This window comes from Delphinus delphis, chromosome 5, assembly GCF_949987515.2.
Source record: "Delphinus delphis chromosome 5, mDelDel1.2, whole genome shotgun sequence".
In the NCBI taxonomy this organism is placed as follows: Eukaryota; Metazoa; Chordata; class Mammalia; order Artiodactyla; family Delphinidae; genus Delphinus; species Delphinus delphis.
Window position 1 is genome coordinate 47,059,766 of NC_082687.1, and position 19,713 is coordinate 47,079,478.

The 19,713-nt window shown below is 45.4% G+C and overlaps 1 protein-coding gene across 2 annotated transcripts in view; it reads left to right on the forward strand.

Annotated features, from left to right (window-relative positions):
• The window catches only part of LOC132425895 (serine/threonine-protein phosphatase with EF-hands 2), a 42,944-nt gene extending 24,664 nt beyond the window's left edge, over positions 1 to 18,280 (forward strand). For both annotated transcript variants that reach the window (XM_060012349.2, XM_060012350.2), the window contains exons 5-13: positions 915 to 1,090; positions 2,406 to 2,520; positions 3,574 to 3,620; positions 4,408 to 4,574; positions 5,044 to 5,080; positions 5,174 to 5,323; positions 14,313 to 14,699; positions 15,688 to 15,873; positions 17,003 to 18,280. In XM_060012349.2, coding sequence (XP_059868332.1) covers positions 915 to 1,090; positions 2,406 to 2,520; positions 3,574 to 3,620; positions 4,408 to 4,574; positions 5,044 to 5,080; positions 5,174 to 5,323; positions 14,313 to 14,699; positions 15,688 to 15,873; positions 17,003 to 17,260 — 1,523 coding nt within the window. In that variant the 3' untranslated portion in view covers positions 17,261 to 18,280. The remainder of the gene's footprint in view (positions 1 to 914; positions 1,091 to 2,405; positions 2,521 to 3,573; positions 3,621 to 4,407; positions 4,575 to 5,043; positions 5,081 to 5,173; positions 5,324 to 14,312; positions 14,700 to 15,687; positions 15,874 to 17,002) is intronic.
• The last annotated feature ends 1,433 nt before the right edge of the window (positions 18,281 to 19,713 follow it).

Here is a 19,713-nt window from a genome sequence, read left to right on the forward strand (position 1 = left end):
GTGCAAGGAGTTTATTTGGTAAATACAGGAAACACTGGGAGGTGGGGAGGGAGTGGGGAAGGGATTCAGGAAAGGGGAGACAGGCAAAAAAGGGTGGATTACTAAACCTGCAGTGTACCTGGGAAATAGTGCAAAACGCAGCCTGGGAAGTATCCCGTCTGAAGGCAGAGGGAACTGGAGTCTCAACGCCCGAGAGTCATTGGTAGAAGGCTGCTGGGAGGGGCGGACGGGAAGGGTTGTTCATGCAGGTCTGGCCTGCCATGCAGGGCTGTCTGCAGATCCAGGGACAAAGCCCTCAGGCAGAGATGCAGGGGCAGCATTTGGAAATGAATTGCCTGAAAGTCTGAGGCATCTGCCACACTCACTAAGTACACCAGAAATGCCCGTGAACTTTTTTCCACCGCAGTTTTCACTTTCCTCCTGCTTACCAACCTAGGCCTGTAAATTTCTGTACTTTCTAAGGCAATCTTTTAAAATAAAAGTAGAATGGAGGGCTTCCCTCCATTCAGTGGTTGAGAGTCCGCCTGCCGACGCAGGGGACGTGGGTTCGTGCCCCGGTCCGGTAAGATCCCACATGCCGCAGAGCACCTGGGCCCGTGAGCCATGGCCGCTGAGCCTGCGCGTCCAGAGCCTGTGCTCCTCAACGGGAGAGGCCGCAACAGTGAGAGGCCCGCGTACCGCAAAAAAAAAAAAAAAAAAAAAAAGTAGAATGGAATTGACATAATAACGTCGTAATCTTTCTCCCGCCCATTCTAATTTGTCATCACTTTGCCCTTTACTTTCTCCTCTCCTGTGTTGGAGCCGAAGCCAGACTGGCCAGGACCCACTTCAAGTATGGTCCAGGGAATGAATTCTCCATTGCCCGTGCCTGCAGGTCTGATCATAAGCCGGCCCACCCTTTCTGTCCTGACTAGGGGACTTCCTGAACCGCATGTTCACTGAAGAGAGATCCCCCCAGGACTCCGAGATGGAGAATTGCAGGGACTATGAATCCATCGAGGTACCAGACAGTTACACGGGGCCACGCCTCTCCTTCCCGCTCCTTCCCGACCATGCAACTGCTCTGGTGGAAGCTTTCCGAGTGAAACAAGTAAGCTCCCCCCGGGGGACCTGGGTCACCACCAATTCCACGGAATGTGTAGAAGTAGAGCAGACACGGTGCAGAAGGAATGGCCCTGGATTTAGGGTGTTTGTGTCAGGGATCCGTCAGAGAGATCCGCTTGCCCTTTTCTTAGCCAGGACCTTGTGATCAGCCAGTTTTTATGTATTGAAAATCCCTCCTCCCCATCGTGTAATCTCTATGTTCATTCATCCCACAGATGATTACTGAGCGCTGCTATGTGCAGCTACTCTTCTAGGCACTGAAGAGTGAACAAGACAGACACAAATCTCTGCCCTCGTGGGGCTGAGATTTTTAGTGGGGAGACAGATAATAAATAACAAATGAGTAATATTTATATATTAATATATTAGGTGACAGAGCTATGTCAAAGCATAAACTAAGTTCTAGGTGGGAGAGAGAGCAATTTTACAGGGTGGTCTGGGAAGGTGTCACTGAAAAGGTGATTTCTGAGCAAAGGTCAAAGGTGGGGAGAGAGGGTGCTATGTGGACGTCTGGGGAATGCGTTCTAGGCAGAGGGAACAAATGGAAAGGCCCTGAGGCAGGACCTTGCCTGGACTGCTCGGGGGACATCAGGAAGGCCATTGTGGCTGGAGAGGAGGGAACCAGGGAACAGCTATGAGAAGATGGAGACAGAGAGGTGAGTAGGGTGGACTTTCATTCTGGAAGAGAGGGGGAGACAATGAGCGCAGAAATGATATAATCCAGCTTTCCCTTTAATATAATCATTCTGTTTGCCGAATAGAGTACTGGGAGCAAGGGCTGAAGCAGGGAGGCCAGGCAAGAGGCTACTGCAATAGTCTAGGCGAAAGATGATAGTGGCTTGAAACCCGGGTGGTAGAGGTGGGACTGGTGAGAAGTGGTCAGATTCTGGCTCTTACGACAGATTCCAATCCTTCCCCTTTTTCATATGAAGATTATTCATTGCAGGAAGAGCTGGGATGATTTTCCCAGTAATGTCAGGATCACCGATACCATCGATATACATGCATTTAGTCATACTTTGCTGAGACAGTCCTGTGTTTCTCCCAAGCTCAAGGCAAGCAGGGGTTACACAGAGTAGGTAGGAAAGAGGACATCAGTTCAGTATTTGGGGAATTGATGCAAAGCACAAACAAGGGCACAGATGGGCGAGAAGGAAAGGATCTGTGCATAGGGAGGGTCCCAGGAGCAGTTTACCGGGGTCACTTTTGTGGTCATGGGGTCATTAAGCAGTAAAGGTGAGGCCCATCTTCCCTGACAAGTATGTGTTGTTTTGTCCCATCCCTCCTCTTCCTCCTAGTAGAGGCTCCATGCTCGCTATGTCTTGAATCTTTTGTATGAAGCCAGGAAACATCTGGTACAACTACCAAACATCAACCGGGTCTCCACTTGTTACAGCGAGGAAATCACAGTATGTGGTAAGAGCCAGTCAGAAACGGCTTTTCACGAACCAGAAAACTCTGCCTGTGATCAGGGAGGGGCAGGAGGGCTGGAGGGGACCCGATGGCCACTCGGGCAGGCCGGGTTCACGCCTTCACACTGATTACATTTACATATTTACTCCACAGTTATTTAAGGTAGGGGTGGTGCCGTGAAGGAGAACTGTGGGGTGAGGGGGCCCAGCCTCTGCTTTGTTTTTTCCCAGAGATTCAGATTTGGCCCCAAATTCCTCCTCTCCATTCAGAACAAAATCCTAGCAAATACCCAGACCTTCCCTTGTTAGAAGACGGTTTGCTTACTTACTGGACTTGAAAAGGCCTAAATGCCTAGCAAATTATTCCGTGCAGCCACATTTATTCATCTTCCAGAGAGAAATCCTATTGCTGACAGTCTTCTCCATCTCCTTATGTTTTCAGTGATGTTTTAGTAACCATTATAGACTGATGCCCCGCACTTGAACTAAGGGGAGACGGTGATACACCAGGGATTGTAAACGGGCAGCCTGCAGTATGTCTCGTCTGCCTCAGAATGTTCTTAAATTTCTAACATTAGCTTCCAACGTTTGAAAATCGGAGGATTTCATATTAAAATCCAGATTTCCAACTTCTTAAAATCTTGTAACACTGACCCGTGAGTAGCAGCTTCTTGCTTTAGGTGGGGCAAAAATCTCTCTAGTTCTCATCCAGGTTTTCAACTCTGCACTATTCTGTCCCATTTTTGCTTCAGTGAAAACGTAAGTCATTTACTGTTCATGGTAATCGCACAGGAGACATATCGTGCTTTCTGCTTTCAATATTAACTATCCCTGCAACAAGGGAAGTTAATATTTATCCCTATCTTATATATGGAAAAATGAGTAAGCATAAGTTTGTCAGGCGTTCCTGGGTATTTTCCTTTTATTTAAATTGAGATATAACTGGCATAATATTGTATTAGTTGTAGGTATACACTGGGTGTTTTCCTTTTTATAATAAAAAATTAGAAACAATGGTGAAGACCAATCAAAACTGACCTTTTTCTGTCTTTGTTAGGAGATTTACACGGCCAGTTGGATGACTTAATCTTTATATTTTATAAGGTATGAACGCTCAAATTATGTTCCTGTCTTGCTCTGAGGTTTAATTTAGAAGTTCAAATACAGTCTCCATTAAAGAAATGCTTAAGTTATTACTTGGATTTTAAAATATTTTAGAATAATATTTGCTACTATGTAGCAAATGTGTAATGTAAAAGTCATCACTGCATTATATCCTAGTGTATTTTTGTAAACTGTTTAAAAAATACAAAATCTAAGGTTAATAAAGAGAAGGAATCATTATTTGGAAAAAAGAAAATCAATTACTAAATAGAGAAATTGTTTATTATCAAAGCAACCAAAAGCTATTTTCATATCTATTTTTAGTTATCAAATACAGAGCATATAACAAGCTATACAAATATTCTATTAATGTAATTAACACAAAGAAGTTTCTGATGTATTGTCTTGTTAAATCCTGAGAAATCTATGGCAGCTGTTGTTATTATTGCTCGTTAAGGACAGAGTGGCCATAACTTAAAACGGGGCTTGGAATTACAAGTTCAGTGCCCTTTGCACAGACCACCTGGCAACAGTGTGGCTTTGGATAACGCGTTTATTTCAACGAGCATGTCATGACCTCAGCCTGGCTAGAAAGGAAATACGAGACTAATACAAAATATTTCCAATATTCCCATCTTTTACTGACATTTCATGTTTGGAAGAGAGCCAGACAGCACAGAATTGGCTTTCAGGCCTGACCTGACTGTCAGATGCACACTGGCTTGACCCAATTTCCTATTCCCTTCCTTCCGCTGCCTCTTCTCGGACTTCTCTCCTTATTGGGAAGAACGGCCTCCCGTCACCAGAGCGGGCCTATGTGTTCAACGGCGACTTTGTGGATCGAGGGAAGGATTCAGTAGAGATCCTGATGGTTCTTTTTGCCTTCATGTTGGTTTACCCAAAAGAGTTCCATCTCAACCGAGGAAACCATGAGGACCATATGGTGAACTTACGGTACAAAGCAAAACATGACTGGGGATTTGATCCTTACTTGTTGTGATTGTAAAGTTATTTTGCCAGAGCTTCTTATTTGTTAGATGCCTTTTTAAAGGAGTCTTCCAATCTTATAAAGTGGAATACACAACATATACCATTTTAAAAGATTTTTTAAAAATTTATACAATATCCTACTGTTCTGATAAAACCATTACATTTGTTTTCACATAGCCACACACTTTATCATATAAACAATAAGGGTTCACTATAGAAAAAGTAGAAAATGTAGATAAGCAAAAGAAAATGAAAATATCCCACATCTCTACCCACAGATCATGGTATGATTTTAAACATTTTGGCAATTACTTCTCAGTGTCTTTTCCGTATATTTAAGTAGATGCATCTAGAGTATGCGTTTTTATAAAACTGCAAGCATGCTATAACTAATACCACTAAATCTAAAATCTGTTTCTGCTTCTAACTCTAGATATGGTTTCACAAAGGAAGTGATGCATAAATATAAGGTACGCTGCCTTTAAAAGCAAAAGCTTCTCTTAGTTCAGGTAAGTTGAGTAAATTATCTGAAACTTAATATCATATTAATGTCATTTTTTTAGACACACGGCAAGAAAATACTAAAACTACTGCAAGATGTGTTCTGCTGGCTTCCGCTGGCCACGCTGGTTGATGAGAAAGTCCTGATTCTTCATGGTGGAGTGTCAGACATGACTGACTTGGAGTTCTTGGCTAAACTAGACAGACACAAGGTACTGAGTGAGTGCTAAAATAATGCAGATTTCCCTATAATGCCTCACTGCCAACATAAAACAAACGTCATCTTGACTCCATGCTGACTCCAGTTGACTAAGAAAGCCATTCAATCTCTGAACGGAGGATTGGGAGTCCACAGCTGGTGCAAGCGTGCTGTGAGTCCACAGCTGGTGCAAGCGTGCTGTGATCGGTTAATGTTTGCCGTGGACGTGACGGTAGGGCGTGGCAGCTAGTGCCATGTTTGCCATTCCTGATCTAGGTAATTCTAATCACTACCCCTCCATCACTCCACCTGATGTGCCTCCATTTCCTAAATACTTCAGATCATCTTCAGTTAAACTCGAAGGTCTATTGAGGGCCTACTACGTGCAGGGAGGATGCTATTGGCAGATACAAAGATGAAGATCAATTGCAGTTCAACTCAACAACCATGTTTTAATTGCTTACTCTATGCAAGGGAAGTGCTAGCAGAAATACAAAGATAACCAGAGATGGTACTTGCCTTAAAGGAACTTACAGTAACCAGCAGGGGGAGGGTGAGGATGAAAGACACAGTACATTATACTGCCATATGAATAGGTCTCGATTTTCTGTTTCATTTTGGAAGTGGAAAACTAGAAAGCAAAGATTCTAGGCAGTTCCCTAGTGGTCTAGTGGTTAGGATTCGGTGCTTTCACTGCTATGGCCCGGGTTCAATCCCTGGTCTGGGAACTGAGATCCCGCAAGCTGCACGGTGTGGCCAAAAAAAAAGCAAAGGTTCTGTTTCCTTTTAATCGTAGACTCTTACACTTGAATGGTATCTTCCTATAGCCTCTCTCCTCCACTGCCCATCCACACAGGAATCCCAGCTATGACATCCTTGACAACAGTAGCCTGAGCAGTTCCAAAGACAGAGAAGTCATTACACACAAGCCAGTCTACTTCGGGCAACTCTAATCAGTATAAAAGTATTTTATGAGACATAAATGAAAGAGTGTTTCATTTATGAAACCTGGGTTTGAATCTGGGAACATGCACTTCTTGGCTAGTGTGGCACCTTTGTTTACTAGATTGTCCAGGGACCAAGGATTCTTAGGTCTTGTTCCCTGCCATCCTTAGCGTGTCATCCCCGTGCCCTCATCTGCACAGCTTGCCACCACATCTGTGTTCCAGGCAATACAATAGAAGAATGAAGGGAAGAAGAATCTCCTACCCTTTAAAGACATAATGAAGACGTTGCATACATCTCTTCTGCTCTCATCCCATTGGTCAGAACGTAGTGTCAATACATTCCTGTAGGCAGGATACGGTGGCTCCATTGATCTCTGTGGGACCAGCTTAACTTGAGGGTGATGGATCCCTGGCTTAATCCCTTCACCTTCACCAGGGAATGGGTCATGAGTAGCACCTCATAAGGTCTCGTCCAGCAAGGATGGAGATGGCCTCCTGGATGTTTATTCTTGCAAGATTTCAGCAGGACCCAGTCTCCAGGACAAAAGTGGCACAGGTGAACATCTGCAGGAAACATTAACCTGCTAGAAGCAAACTTATAGAGAGCAGTTAGAGTCGCTGCCAATGATTCTACACAACTGACATTCTCTACGTTCCTTAATTTGAATTCCTTCTGGATCTCGAACCATTTCTGGAACAATGGCTGGGTCTCTCATACAACATTTCATAGTTGGCTCAACTGGAGCCTGCGTGTAGGGTCTACCTTCACTCAAAGCAGGGCAACTGGTGAGGCTTTATCCCAGGTTAAATTAATCTGACAAAGTTTAGTTACATGATTCCTCTTTTCCTCATCATTCCTCATCACAAAAAAGTATGATTCCGCTTTTCCGGTTTGCAAGTAGATTGGGGTCGCCAAGAAGCATGTACTTTCCAACAAAGGTTTAAGACTCTAGATACTTTTTGAGTTATTCTTGCTATAAAGGCCCCTCCATTGTCACTCTGAATGAACACAGGTAACCCAAACCTAGGAATTATTTCTTTTAGGAGAGCTTTCACAACCTCAGGCTTTTTCAGACCAGCAAGGAAATGCTTCTACCCAACCAGTGAAAGTGTCCACAAATACTAATAAGCACCTAAGGTTTCCAGTGGCTCTTGGCATCACAGTGAAGATCTTCTCCCAGTCCAGTACCTGGAGTCCGAACTCCTTTGATTAATGGCAGGGGCCCAGTTTTAGGACTATTTTTAGCACATGCCATGCATTTCTGTATCACCTTTTGAATTGTCCTTTGCATGTTTGGTCCTGTAAGGAATTTCTAAATCCACTAGAGGGTGGCATCTCTCCCACAGTGGGTACTCTGGTGTGTATAACGTATTACATCTTCCATAAGGCATTCAGGTACAAGGATCTCGCTATGTCTGTTATAAACCCACCCTTCCTAGAGTCAGCGTCCTGAGAATGGCCAGGACTCCAATCAGATCCCCATTCATTGGCCTTAAGTCTTCAGGAAAATACTTTGGATAGCATCTTGTCAGATCCACATCAGGGGATCAGGGCCAACATTGGGGATCTAGGGTGTTTTAGTCCTGGCTGCTAGCTTTGCTGCTTGATCTGCTAGATTATTCCCTTGAGCAGTCAGACAATCTGATTTCTGATGTCCTCGACAGTGGACATTCATTCTTTTGGCTCCATGACAGCTTCTAATAAGGTTAAAATTTCTTTGGTATAAAAGTCTATTTATACCAATTTCCTTCTTCCCTGCAGTTCACATCCTCTCTCTCTCCAAATGGCCCCAGCATGGACCACCAAGAAAGTATATTTTAGAATCAGTGAAAATAGTTACTCTCTTATCTTTACCTGTATGGGGGGGGGCTCTCATCAGGGCTATAAGTTCCACCTTTTGTGAGGAGGTACGTGGGGGAAGGGCTTCTGCTTCCAGTGTCTTTGGGATGACTTACCGCTGCACACCCAGCTTTGCATTGTTCCTGGTCCATAAAGCTGCTTCCATCCGTGAACATCTCAAGGACTGGGTCCTCCAATGGTTGGTCCATCAGGTCTAGATGGCTGGAATAGCCCTGTGCAATTATCTGAATAGGCTCTTCAATATTAGTTGGGAACAAAGTGGCAGGATTCAAGGTGGAGACTGCTTTCAGAGTAACATTAGGATTATCCAATAATATAGCCTGATATTTTCCTCATCTTCCTGAAGTTAACCAATATCCTCCCTTCTGTTCTAGGAGGAGAAGTGCCCAGTGACGGGTATGCACAGTGGTAGGTTGTTTTAGTGTAAATTTCTCTGCTTCTCGTAAAAGGTCACAGGTAGCTGCTATAGCCCAAAGACAAAGTGGCCATCCCTTAGTAACTGTATCTAACTGCTTTGAGAAATATGCAACAGGCCTCCTTATGCTGCCCAGTTTCTGAGTCAGGATTCCAAGGCTGATTCCTTGTCTCTCATGAACAAATAAGTCAGAGGGCTTTCTGATGTTATCTGGAAGACCTAAAGCCAGGGCCGTTAGCAGTTTTTCTTTGATAACCTGGAATGCCTTACGGCATTTCCCTAGTCCAGTCTTGAGATCCACTGTCTCCTCCTTTAAGACCTTCCTAAAGGGGTTTTGCAATGAGTCCAAAGTTGGGGATCCAAATGAGGCAGAACCCAGCCATTCCTGGGAATCCCTGCAGTTGTCTCTCGGCAGTGGGAACGGCAACCCTGACTAGAGCTTCCTCTGTCAGGGGGCAAGTCTCTCTGCACTTGTGAGAGTTCAAAACCCAAATATTTGACAGAGGGCAGAAAATGTGTGCCTTTTTCTTGGACACATTATAGCCTCATTCAACCAAAAATTCAAAGTCAAAACTGTATTCTGGTCTGAGGTGTCCTTTGTCTTACTAGCAATCAGAATATTATCCCCATAGTGCATCAAGGCTCCCTCAGTTAGTTGAGGGTCCCTCAGATCTTTTGCCAGGATTTCTCCAAATATTGTGGGGGAATTTTTTTTTTTTTTTTGGCCATGCTGCACGTCATGCAGGATCTTAGTTCCCCGACCAGGGATCAAACCCGCGCCCCCTGCAGTGGAAGCATGGAGTCTTAACCACTGGACCGCCAGGGAAGTCCCTTCTGGGGGAATTTTTAAATCCCTGAAGAAGTACTATCCAATGGTACTGTTAACTTTTGTATCTAGATCTTACTATTCAAAAGCTAACAACTCTTGGGATTCAAAACTCATGGGTATACAGAAAAAAGGGACTCCTTCAACTCTAATGCAGTAAACCAACAAAAATCTCCGGACAAAGTAATGAGCAGAATATATGGGTTAGGGACTACTGGATGAATATCTTCTACGATTTGATTAATTGCTCTTAAGTTGTGCACAACCCGATATTCATCTGTGCCTGGTTTCTGGACCAATAAAATTGGAGTATTATAAGGTGACGGCATGGGCGTATTAAAGCATGTTCAAGGAGGGCCAGTAACAGGGGTTGCATTCCACACTTTGCCTGCTCCTTTAATGATTACTGCTTTAAGTTTGGAATTTTTGCCCCAGAGTGAAGTCTAACCTGTCTAGGCTTAGCCATCGTTGCTCTCCCTGGCCTCCCATCTGCCCATACCTCCAGACACACTTCCTGCAGTATCTCACCCAGAATCGTTGCTAGCTGTCCTCTTTAAGGTCAGAGCAATAAGCCTGCGGTGCGCAAGCCTGTTCTGGTGATACTTTAATACCCATTCGTCCAGGTGCAAAGGTAACCTTGGCAGTAAATCTAGTTGGTAAATCTCATCCCAGAAGGAGAATGGGGTATTCAGGCATGTATAGAAAGCTATACTTCAGATGGGTTTTCCCCATCTGGCAGTCTAGCAGCAGGAGAAAAGACTTTTTCAAGATTTCTCCAGACACCCCAGTTACTAAAACACAATCTCAGAAGCAAGTTTAGAAAGCTGGGTATTTAAAAACCAAGGGAGTGGCCCCAAATTGGTCAGAAAACCTGAAAGTTGATTTCCCACCCTCATCATCACTGGGGACTCTGTAGGAGAGATATTGATGGATTTTAAGAGGATTTAAAGGAAACCCTGGGCCCCATCATTCTTGGTCACTCATTCTCAGTTCGGGCATCTGGTGTGCCACTTGTTATTTACCTTCTTCAAGAGTCTTATTTAGGATGGGACACTCTTTTCCAGTGTCACTGGAGGGGTTCCACTATGGGGCGCTCCATTCGAGTGGAAGCTTGGGGCCGCCTAACTTTCGCTGAGTCCCTTGTGTGGGTCCTTGAATTGATCCAGCTCTTGCCTGTGTTAAGGCAGCCACCAGCAGAATGGACTGTCGTTTCCGTCTCTGTTGTTCCCTTTTCTCCCGAACCTGGTCTCTGCCATTAAAAAAAAGGCAATTTCAACAAGCTGAGACATGGGCATCCCTAAAGCCCCTTCCATCTTTTGCAGTTTCTTCTGTATATTGGGGGTGCTCTGGCCAATAAAAGTTGTTTTGGTACCCCTCTTCGCAATGAAGAATGAAATCTCAGTAACGTTCAAGTTTTGGCCTATCCCCAGCATTCACATCCCAATTAGGATCCACTGTTGGTACAGCTACACATGCTGCAGCCCGTACCCGGTTGCCAGGGGTTTCAGTATGAAGCCAATATGCCTCCTCCCTAGCTTTATCCAGCACCATTCTAGTTGTCCAGTTCTTCTGAAATGAGGAAGGTATTTAACACATTTTGAACATCTGCCCAGGTTGGGCTGTGAGTTGCAAACATCGATGAAAAAAGATTTTCCATTCCCTTTGGGTCATCTCTCTAAAGTTGGCCTACTCTTCTGATTAAATACATCTAAAGCTGAAAAGGGGGAGTGGACCCAGATCAGTCCCATTGGCTGCCCGGTCTCAGCATTCACACCCACAACCGGGACTTACCTTAACAGATATTGCCCCACCTGAGCTTGGGTAGCTCCCTGGCCAAACTGAGTACCCTGATCTGTACGCAGTATGAGAGGGGAAGACCGTTCCTATTTCTGGATCTAACGGGGGTGGGGAGGTAGGGGTGGGGATGAACCTGAGTCTGACTCAGGCGCTGGCGATGAAAGAACAGCAGCACCATCATATAAGGGTGGGGGAGGAGCAGTCGAAGCGGCGTTCGTCTGAATTAATAGCAAGTCATCTTCCTTTTCATTAGAATCAAGCAAAACAGGTTTCTTTGCCTTCCCTTCCTGTTGGACCATAATCTTACAATAACATATCAATATTCTGATACAATAACATAAAAGACCATACATAAATTATTTCACCTTATTTTTCTTCCCATTTACAAAATCTAGTTGCAAAATCGTAATTCAAGGATCCACTCAGACCGTTTTGTTCCAGGGTCTTGAGGATATTGTGGCCATGCAGTGTCACCAAAAAAACCCCCATAAAAACAAAAAACCTTTTCTATGAATTTATAACTGAAAGTCTCCCAGTTTTGGAGAATGTTGCCTAGAGGGCTGCAAGGGGGAACTGAGTTAATGTTTCCCCTTTTGAAGAGGCTTTGCTTCCAGGCGGTCACAGCAGTGAAATTTTTCCAAGGGTCCTCGCTACAGTCACCAAAAATTTGAATCCCCAATTGCCAATCCTTAGCCACTTAAGACAATCAGCCATGGGTGGACATTGACAAAACAAGACCAAAACAAAACCAAAAACCAGAGCCCTGGGCCTTTAACCCAGGTGTGGAGGTCAGAATTGCCAAACAATCTAGGCACAGGTGCATTTCTTTAACAAGGTTACTCACCCAAAGACGTCTTCCAACCCCAAATCCCCAAAACTGTCTCCTTGCTGCAAAACTAAGCACTGAAGGTCAGCAGCACCTCACCAGGGAAACCCAGAGGATGGTCCCTGGAAAAAACGGGCAAGGGAGCTGCTTGGACTCACCCACAGGCTCTCAATACTGCGAGGGGCCAACCAACCACAGCCAAAAGGTCCATCTGGACTTACCTCCTGGCTGGCTTGCCATATTTGTTCCCAAACTAGGTTCCTTTTGCCCTAGCATAGCAGCCAAAATGCCAAGACACTGAGGTTTACAGCAAAGAGAGGGTTTATTGACAAGGCAGCCAAGTGAGGAGAGGGAGAACAAATCTCAAATCTGCCTCCCTGAAGGCAAGGTGCTCAATGGATTTATAGGAGAAAGCAGCAGGGCATCTGAGGTGTGAGGAGTGTGGGGAAAGGTGATTAGAAAAAGGTGCAGTCATCATGGTTCTGGGCGGGTGTAACCAGGCTACACGGGCCTCTCCACCTTCAAAAGGGCACTCATAGTACCCTGGTGCATGCCTAGTTGAAGGGTCAGTGGTCCCCTCCAGTCTTAATCAGCTCAGCTCAAACTAGACGCAGCTGATTCCAAGTTCCTAGAAAACAACTCAGGCAAGCGTCTTATTTAGGCTGTGTACTGCTCGGAGGACACTCAAGTCTTCTGTAGCAACAATTAAAACAACCTTGATTAGCGAAGGCAGGTTATAGGTGGAATGGATTTAACTAATGATTACCCACAGTTTCAGAAAATTGGAGAAGCAGGGGCTCTGGAGTCAGATATCTGGATTCAGTCCTGGTGCAGTCTTAGTATCTCTGTGCCTCAATTTTCTCACCTGTACCGTAAGGATGCTGTCTCATAGGGAGGTGAGGGCTAATCAATGAATTCCTATAAAGGGCCAAGGATAGCACCTATTTGGAAAAGGCTCAATACATATTAAAACTATTATTCCCCTTAAGAATAAAAGTTAGGGGTGCCTCTTTCTAAAATAAATTTATTTATTTATTTTTGGCTGCGTTGGGTCTTCATTGCTGTGCGGGAACTTTCTCTAGTTGCGGCGAGCGGGGGCTGCTCTTCATTGTGGTGCACGGTCTTCTCATTGTCGTGACTCCTCTTGTTGCAGAGCACGGGCTCTAAGCGTGCAGGCTCAGTAGTTGTGGCGCGCAGGCTCAGTAGTTGTGGCGCACGGGCTTAGTTGCTCCGCGGCATGTGGGATCTTCCCGGGCGAGGGATTGAACCCGTGTCCCCCGCATTGGCAGGTGGATTCTTAACCACTGCGCCACCAGGGAAGTCCTAGGGATGCCTCTTGAAGCAGATAACATCCTTATAAAGTTACCTGAGGATCGTAAGGGCGGGACTGATGGACTGGCCCTCGGCTGTGAGTTGGCAAGAAGACAGTTGAGGAGAGAAGGAGGTGGTTATGAGTCCACTCACATTTTGTGGACTTTCCCTCTCTACGCCCAGGGCTGGAACTGCCTAGGAAGTAATTAGCGCTTGTCCAACGTTAGAGAAGAACCTCTGTTCTGTTCTCTTCCATCTGGATCCCTCTTCAAACGTCAGTCAGTTACCGCTGAGCCACTCTGAGTGTCCGTCTTTGTTCCCGCCCACAGTCAGTCTACACCAGGACGTGGCTTTCTTGTACATCAGCCCTTAGACCTATTTGCAGAAAGTTCTTGCTCCTTGATTACACACTTGCACAGAATTCCTCTTGTGAACCAGACCTTTATCTTGATGTCCTTGTGGAACATTGTGGCCCCCAGTCTTCACGGTGGCACTCAGGCATCCCGGGAATGGCTGCTCTCTCCCTTTGGCTGGATGCCCCAGCTCTGCTCTGTGGCCTGAGCCCTCTCTCTCTCATGATCAAGAATTCTTCCTGCTCGTATCCTCTACGTTGTTGGCTTGGTCCCAGTACCATAATGACTCTGAGGCAGTGAGAGGGACCACACTATAAAAGCTTCTAAAGGCTTACTCCTAGTTCTCTGCTGACCTTGTCACTGCCGGGACAATCCGTGGAGCCCAATGTGGGGACCACTGACTTGATGCTAAAGTGCTGCTCAAAAAGGACCAACCGGGGCTTCCCTGGTGGCGCAGTGGTTGGGAGTCCGCCTGCCGGTGCAGGGGACGCGGGTTCGTGCCCCGGTCCGGGAAGATCCCACATGCCGCGGAGCGGCTGGGCCCGTGAGCCATGGCCGCTGAGCCTGCGCATCCGGAGCCTGTGCTCCACAACGGGAGAGGCCGCAACAGTGAGAGGCACCAACCGTTTCACTGAAGCATCTGTTATCTTCTCTGGACATTTTTAGATTGTTTCCACCATGAGGTGCAAAACGAGAAAGGAGCATAAGAAACAGGCGGAGGAGAAGGGAAAAGCCAACCAGACGAGCTCTGCCGGGACACCCTCCCCGTGGTTCCTCCCCCAAAGCCACTCTCTCCCCACCTCACCCCTCCGCCCCAGCACCCAGAAGGCCCACAGAGCCGGGCGCTCCTCCAGCGTCCCCTGCGGGGTCCCCCTGGACCCCAAGGAGCTCTCCCATCGGGTGCGGCACTCCGTGGACCTGGAGCTGGAGAGGTGTCGGCAGCAAGCGGGCTTCCCAGTGATCAAGGAGAAGGAGGAGCCCTTGCCCTCGGCATCCGAAGCGGACCCGGAAGCTGAGGGGCGGCGGGAGCCCACTCAGGAGGAGTGGAGGCAGGTGGGTGTGGCCGGCGCTGCTCTCTGCAGTTTGGCTGCCTTCGGGAAAGAGCAAGGATTTCAGAAAAACCGAACGAATCTCTTCCTTGCATGTAAATTCAGAGTGGGCTTTTTTTTGCCCCTCTTTCTCTCCCTCCCTGGGGTTAGAACACCCCAGAAGGATATTGGTATTTGCCTAATGACTCCTACTTTGGAGTTTTATAAAGGATGGGAAGATGTAGTAGGTGGGCTGTATTGTCTGAGTGAACTTGGTTTAGTGACCTAGCATCACTGGGCTGAGAAGGTCAGCCACCATTTATAGGATGCTATTTTACATATATCTGACATCTATCAGTTGGCTGCTGTGGCTCAAGGGCAGAAGGGCTGCACCGGCTGCTTCTGTCTTCCGTTTTCAGGCAACTAAAGGCTTTTCCAGAATCTTCAGAACTGCATCCCATGGCCACCCCTAGCTGCAAGGGAGAGTGCGAAAGCAAGTATTTAGCCAGGCACGTTGCCATGCCAAATACCCCAGGAAGAGTTCTGTTAGCTAGGAAGGAGGAGGACGGACATTGAGTAGGCGCGCACAGTGCTTGCCGAAATAGATGACTCTGGCAGCCAAATGGGGGCTACTTCCCAGGGCCAAGACCTTGGCAGGGAGACCTGTAATCCAGGTGGGAGATTCTGCTGCCGGTGATCTTGTGTAGTAGTGCTAATAGGACTACCTGAACTCATTGGTGTTCAACCATTTTCGACCCACGAAAAATGGCAGCGTCTTATGCCTCATTCAATAAAGAAAAGGAGAGAATTCAGAATTGCTGATGGACTGGGTGGAGGGTGGTGAGAAAGAGGAGGAATTGCAGGTGACTCTGAGGCTACAAACCTACAAGAGAGAGATGGTGAGTCTGGGTTACATTCTCCCTGAGTTATCGATCTGGACCTCAACATCGACTTAGAACTGAAACTTTAAAATGCAAGTCTCTCCTTTTGCAAAATACGCCTTTTCTCTCTAGGTGGTGGATATACTGTGGAGTGACCCCATGGCTCAGGAGGGCTGCAAGACCAACACCATTCGAGGAGGTGGCTGTTATTTTGGGCCTAACGTGACAGAACGGTTGCTACAGAAATACAATCTGCAATTCCTGATCCGCTCGCACGAGTGCAAACCCGAGGGCTACGAGTTCTGCCACAGCCGCAAGGTGGGCAGGCCTCTGCCATCGCGCAAGAGTCGTCCGGTCCATTTTGCCCTTCCAGGACATGGATGAGCTAAGGCTCTCAGCTCTTCACTATCAGCTGTGCCTCGCAGTTGTTATCCACTTGCTATCCACCTGCCCAAAGTAACTAGGTCCTTTACAGTCATTTATCCTTGACTTTTGTAGCCTCTTTAAAACCCCAAGTTTGACTGAGGCCACCACCTACCAATACCCTGAGAGGAAAGTGAGGGGCAGATATGGTCCCATTTCATGGATGGAAATATGGCCCAGTGTTTTCCCAGCCACATCTCTATTCTTTGTCACATTGCTTACTGTCACAGGTCTCGAAGTACACTACAGGGTAACAGGATCTCTGCACTGAGCCCCAGGCAGGCATTCAGGATTGTTTGTCTCCTCAGGAGCGCAATTAACATCCTGTCTAAATCTTTGGGCATCTCCAAATCCTACAATGTTTGCTTAGCCTAATGCCCAGAAATACCAACTCTACAGGAGAATTACAGGTTTCCATGCTGAGGAAAACAGTTTGACGTCAACTAATGTAAGAAATGTTTAACAGGAATGTTAAACAGGTGTATAAGTTTCTTTATTGCAGGACTTCTGAGAGCCTTTAATTTCCTCTATTCATTGTAAATCTCCAAGAAGAGATAACAGTGTCTAGCATTTCCCATTGTCTTGACAATGGAAATTTTTTTCACAGAACATCTCAGCAGGCCCAACACTCCAAAGGAAACTCTGCTGTGAGGCTTCGCACCACCTTTAATAACGGATCTGCCTGCTAGTTGTAATGGGCATCCCAGTTAATCAGACCTAGGTTGCCTCTGAGTCGAACCAAATGAAGTGTTTTCTATGACCCCTGCTATTTTTGATTGGGATAAAAATGTGAAGAAAACATGTTGTGGACGTCCTATCAGAATTCAAGTTTTTATTACTTGAGTCATAACTCCTGCCCTACTAGCATTGATGATAAAAAAAATAATAAAGCGAAACCAAAAAAACATAGACGAGATCAAGAAGGAACAGCCACCCCTGAAATTGGGTTGGGCCCTGTAGGGTTGAGGGTGAGGAGTTCTTCAGTGAACCTGAATGCTCGTCTCTTTCCTGTTTTTTCATTTAGGTGTTAACCATCTTTTCTGCCTCCAACTACTACGAAGTTGGCAGTAACAGAGGAGCCTATGTCAAACTAGGGCCGGCCTTGACCCCGCACATTGTGCAGTTTCAAGCTAACAAGGCAACCCACACGCTTACCATGAGGCAAAGGCAAGACTTTTCAATGAATGATTTTCAGAAAGACAGAATTACAGTGTTTGTGGAAACTTTGAAGTGCAAATGTCATTACATTTATCCAAATTCTAAGTCAGAGTTCAAAATTTAGCTGTGTCAGCAGTAGGACCTGGAATAGACATTACAACAGGGCCTCTTCTTTCTCCTCCATATACTCTAAAATCTCCACCTACCCATCATTAATGGAAGGGACAAATTTGCTTCCTGCAGAAATTATTCTCCGTGGGTATGTCTTGGGTGAAATCCATATACCAGGCCACTAAATCTTTCTTCCTTTTTCTTTCATCCTTAAAGCGTTTGTGTTACCTGGTCAACCACAGACAAAGGTTCTTTCACTATCTAGGGATTTAGCAGATGGATTTCAGTGCACACGTTTGTTAACAATGCTCCTTTCTTCCTGGGAAGAGAGCATATAATATTACTTAAATGCTTTCTGTTGAGATGATTCTGAGTTCTAATCTTAGTTGAGAGCTTACTATACACTAAGTGTTATTGTAAAGAATTTATATATTGTTTCACAATGAGCTTATAAAATACACAGCGTTACTAATTTCAGTTTTATAGATGAGATCATTAAGGAACAGAGGCCGTTGGCCACACAGCTAGTAAGTGGTGAAAGTAAGCCTTGACCCAGACAGTCTTATTTCAGAACCCACATACTTAACAACTCTACAGTGCTGTTGCCCACTGAGAAGCTGGCCCCGGAGTATATAAGCTGCTGAAAGATACAGTTGCAGTGCTGCTGAACAAGCTTCTTTAATTATCCGCCAAACTAAATTAGAAATCAAAACAAAGTCAGCATAGGGACTTCCCCGGCAGCACAGTGGTTAAGAATCTGCCTACCAATGCAGGGGACATGGCTTCAATCCCTGGTCTGGGAAGATCCCACATGCCGCGGCGCAACTAAGCCTGTGCGCCGCAACTACTGAGCCCACGCACCACAACTGCTGAAGCCTGCGCGCCTAGAGCCCATGCTCCGCAACAAGAGAAGCCACCGCAATGAGAAGCCCGCGCAACGCAACGAAGAGTGGCCCCCACTCGCTGCAACTAGAGAAAGTCCGTGCGCAGCAACAAAGACCCAACACAGCCAAAAATAAATAAAATTTTTTTAAAGTGAAATAATGTAATTTTTTTTAAAGTCAGCATAAATCTAGTGGGAAAAGAATACAGGAATATTTAATATCTGCCTTGTATGAGTGCCATAAAAGTGCATTATTTTAAATCACTCGAGTTATTAAATACTCAAGAGTTACTAAACACTCAAGTTTTACACATTCAGAGCCAGCATCACTCAAAAAGAAGTATTATGTGAAAATTTAAGCTCACCAAATGATAGTGAAACCTACTATGCTACAGAATCATCTCTGGAGCTTTATAAAAAAAATCATTTATTGGAGCCTCATCCCATCCCTCCCAAATTAGAATCTCCAGGGGTGGGCCCCAGGAACCTGGAATACCATGATTCCATGTGATTTAGATGTTCCCACCGCAAAAGGAATCACTGTGGGGAACCCTATAAATAACATGTTTTAATACCAGAATTAAAGAACACTCACCTTTTAAAAATATTCACTGATTGCATTAAAGCAAGTACAACATCCCCTAATTTATGCAGAAGTCAATTGTCTAACAATTCCAACTATTTGGACCACAATAGAGAACTAAGAAGTAGAGAGGAAAATGTCTCTGACAACCATAATGGATGTCTCAGTGTCCATCAACTCAAGATCAAGTGTTTTTCCTAGAGGAACCCTCATTCAGAATCCATTTATTTTTGGTTTAAACCCATGTCTCATGATAATAGTTTAGCCATCCTGGAGTCCACTTGTCAAGATTGATTTCTGGCCCTACCCCTTACTAGCTATGGGACCTCGGGCTAGTTACTTACGCTGTAATAGGCATAATAGTTGTACCTACCTCAGCGGGTGTTGGAGGATTAATCAGATGATCCATGCAGAGCTCAACATGCGCTGCTTGACGTAGGGACAGAGAGCCTTGTGCATCCAGGCAGCTCTCAAGGCCATTGCTATACTCCATCCTTGCATGATAACCATCAATGAGCACAGTTTACCAGAAATAGTTTAAATGCTTTTCAAACCAGTGGTTCTTAAACTTTTAGGGGGTCCCATACTTCTTTTAGCCTCTGATAAGACAACAAACTCACCAGAAAAAGCGCATACGCTCACATACCCATGAAATCTGAGATGAATTTTAGGCAGCTCATACTTTTCTGAGGGTTTATGGAGACCATTATGCTAAGTACCTTAAATTTCAAGGAAGACTTTCATCAAACATGATTAAAATGGGGATTTTGGGTTTGTGTTTTGGCCTTTTTCTTACTTTTAGCACTTGAAAAGATAGGTTATCTGGTCATCATTTATAGAATGGCTGCTTCCTCAATGACATAGGACAAAGTACATATTTACCTTTTATCTCTTTTTATATTCTTGTTTATTCAACTACAGATATTTATTGAACACATTTTAGGCCAGTACCATGCCCAGCATTACTCTGTTGACCCAGTAAGCGTAAGAAAACTAACTT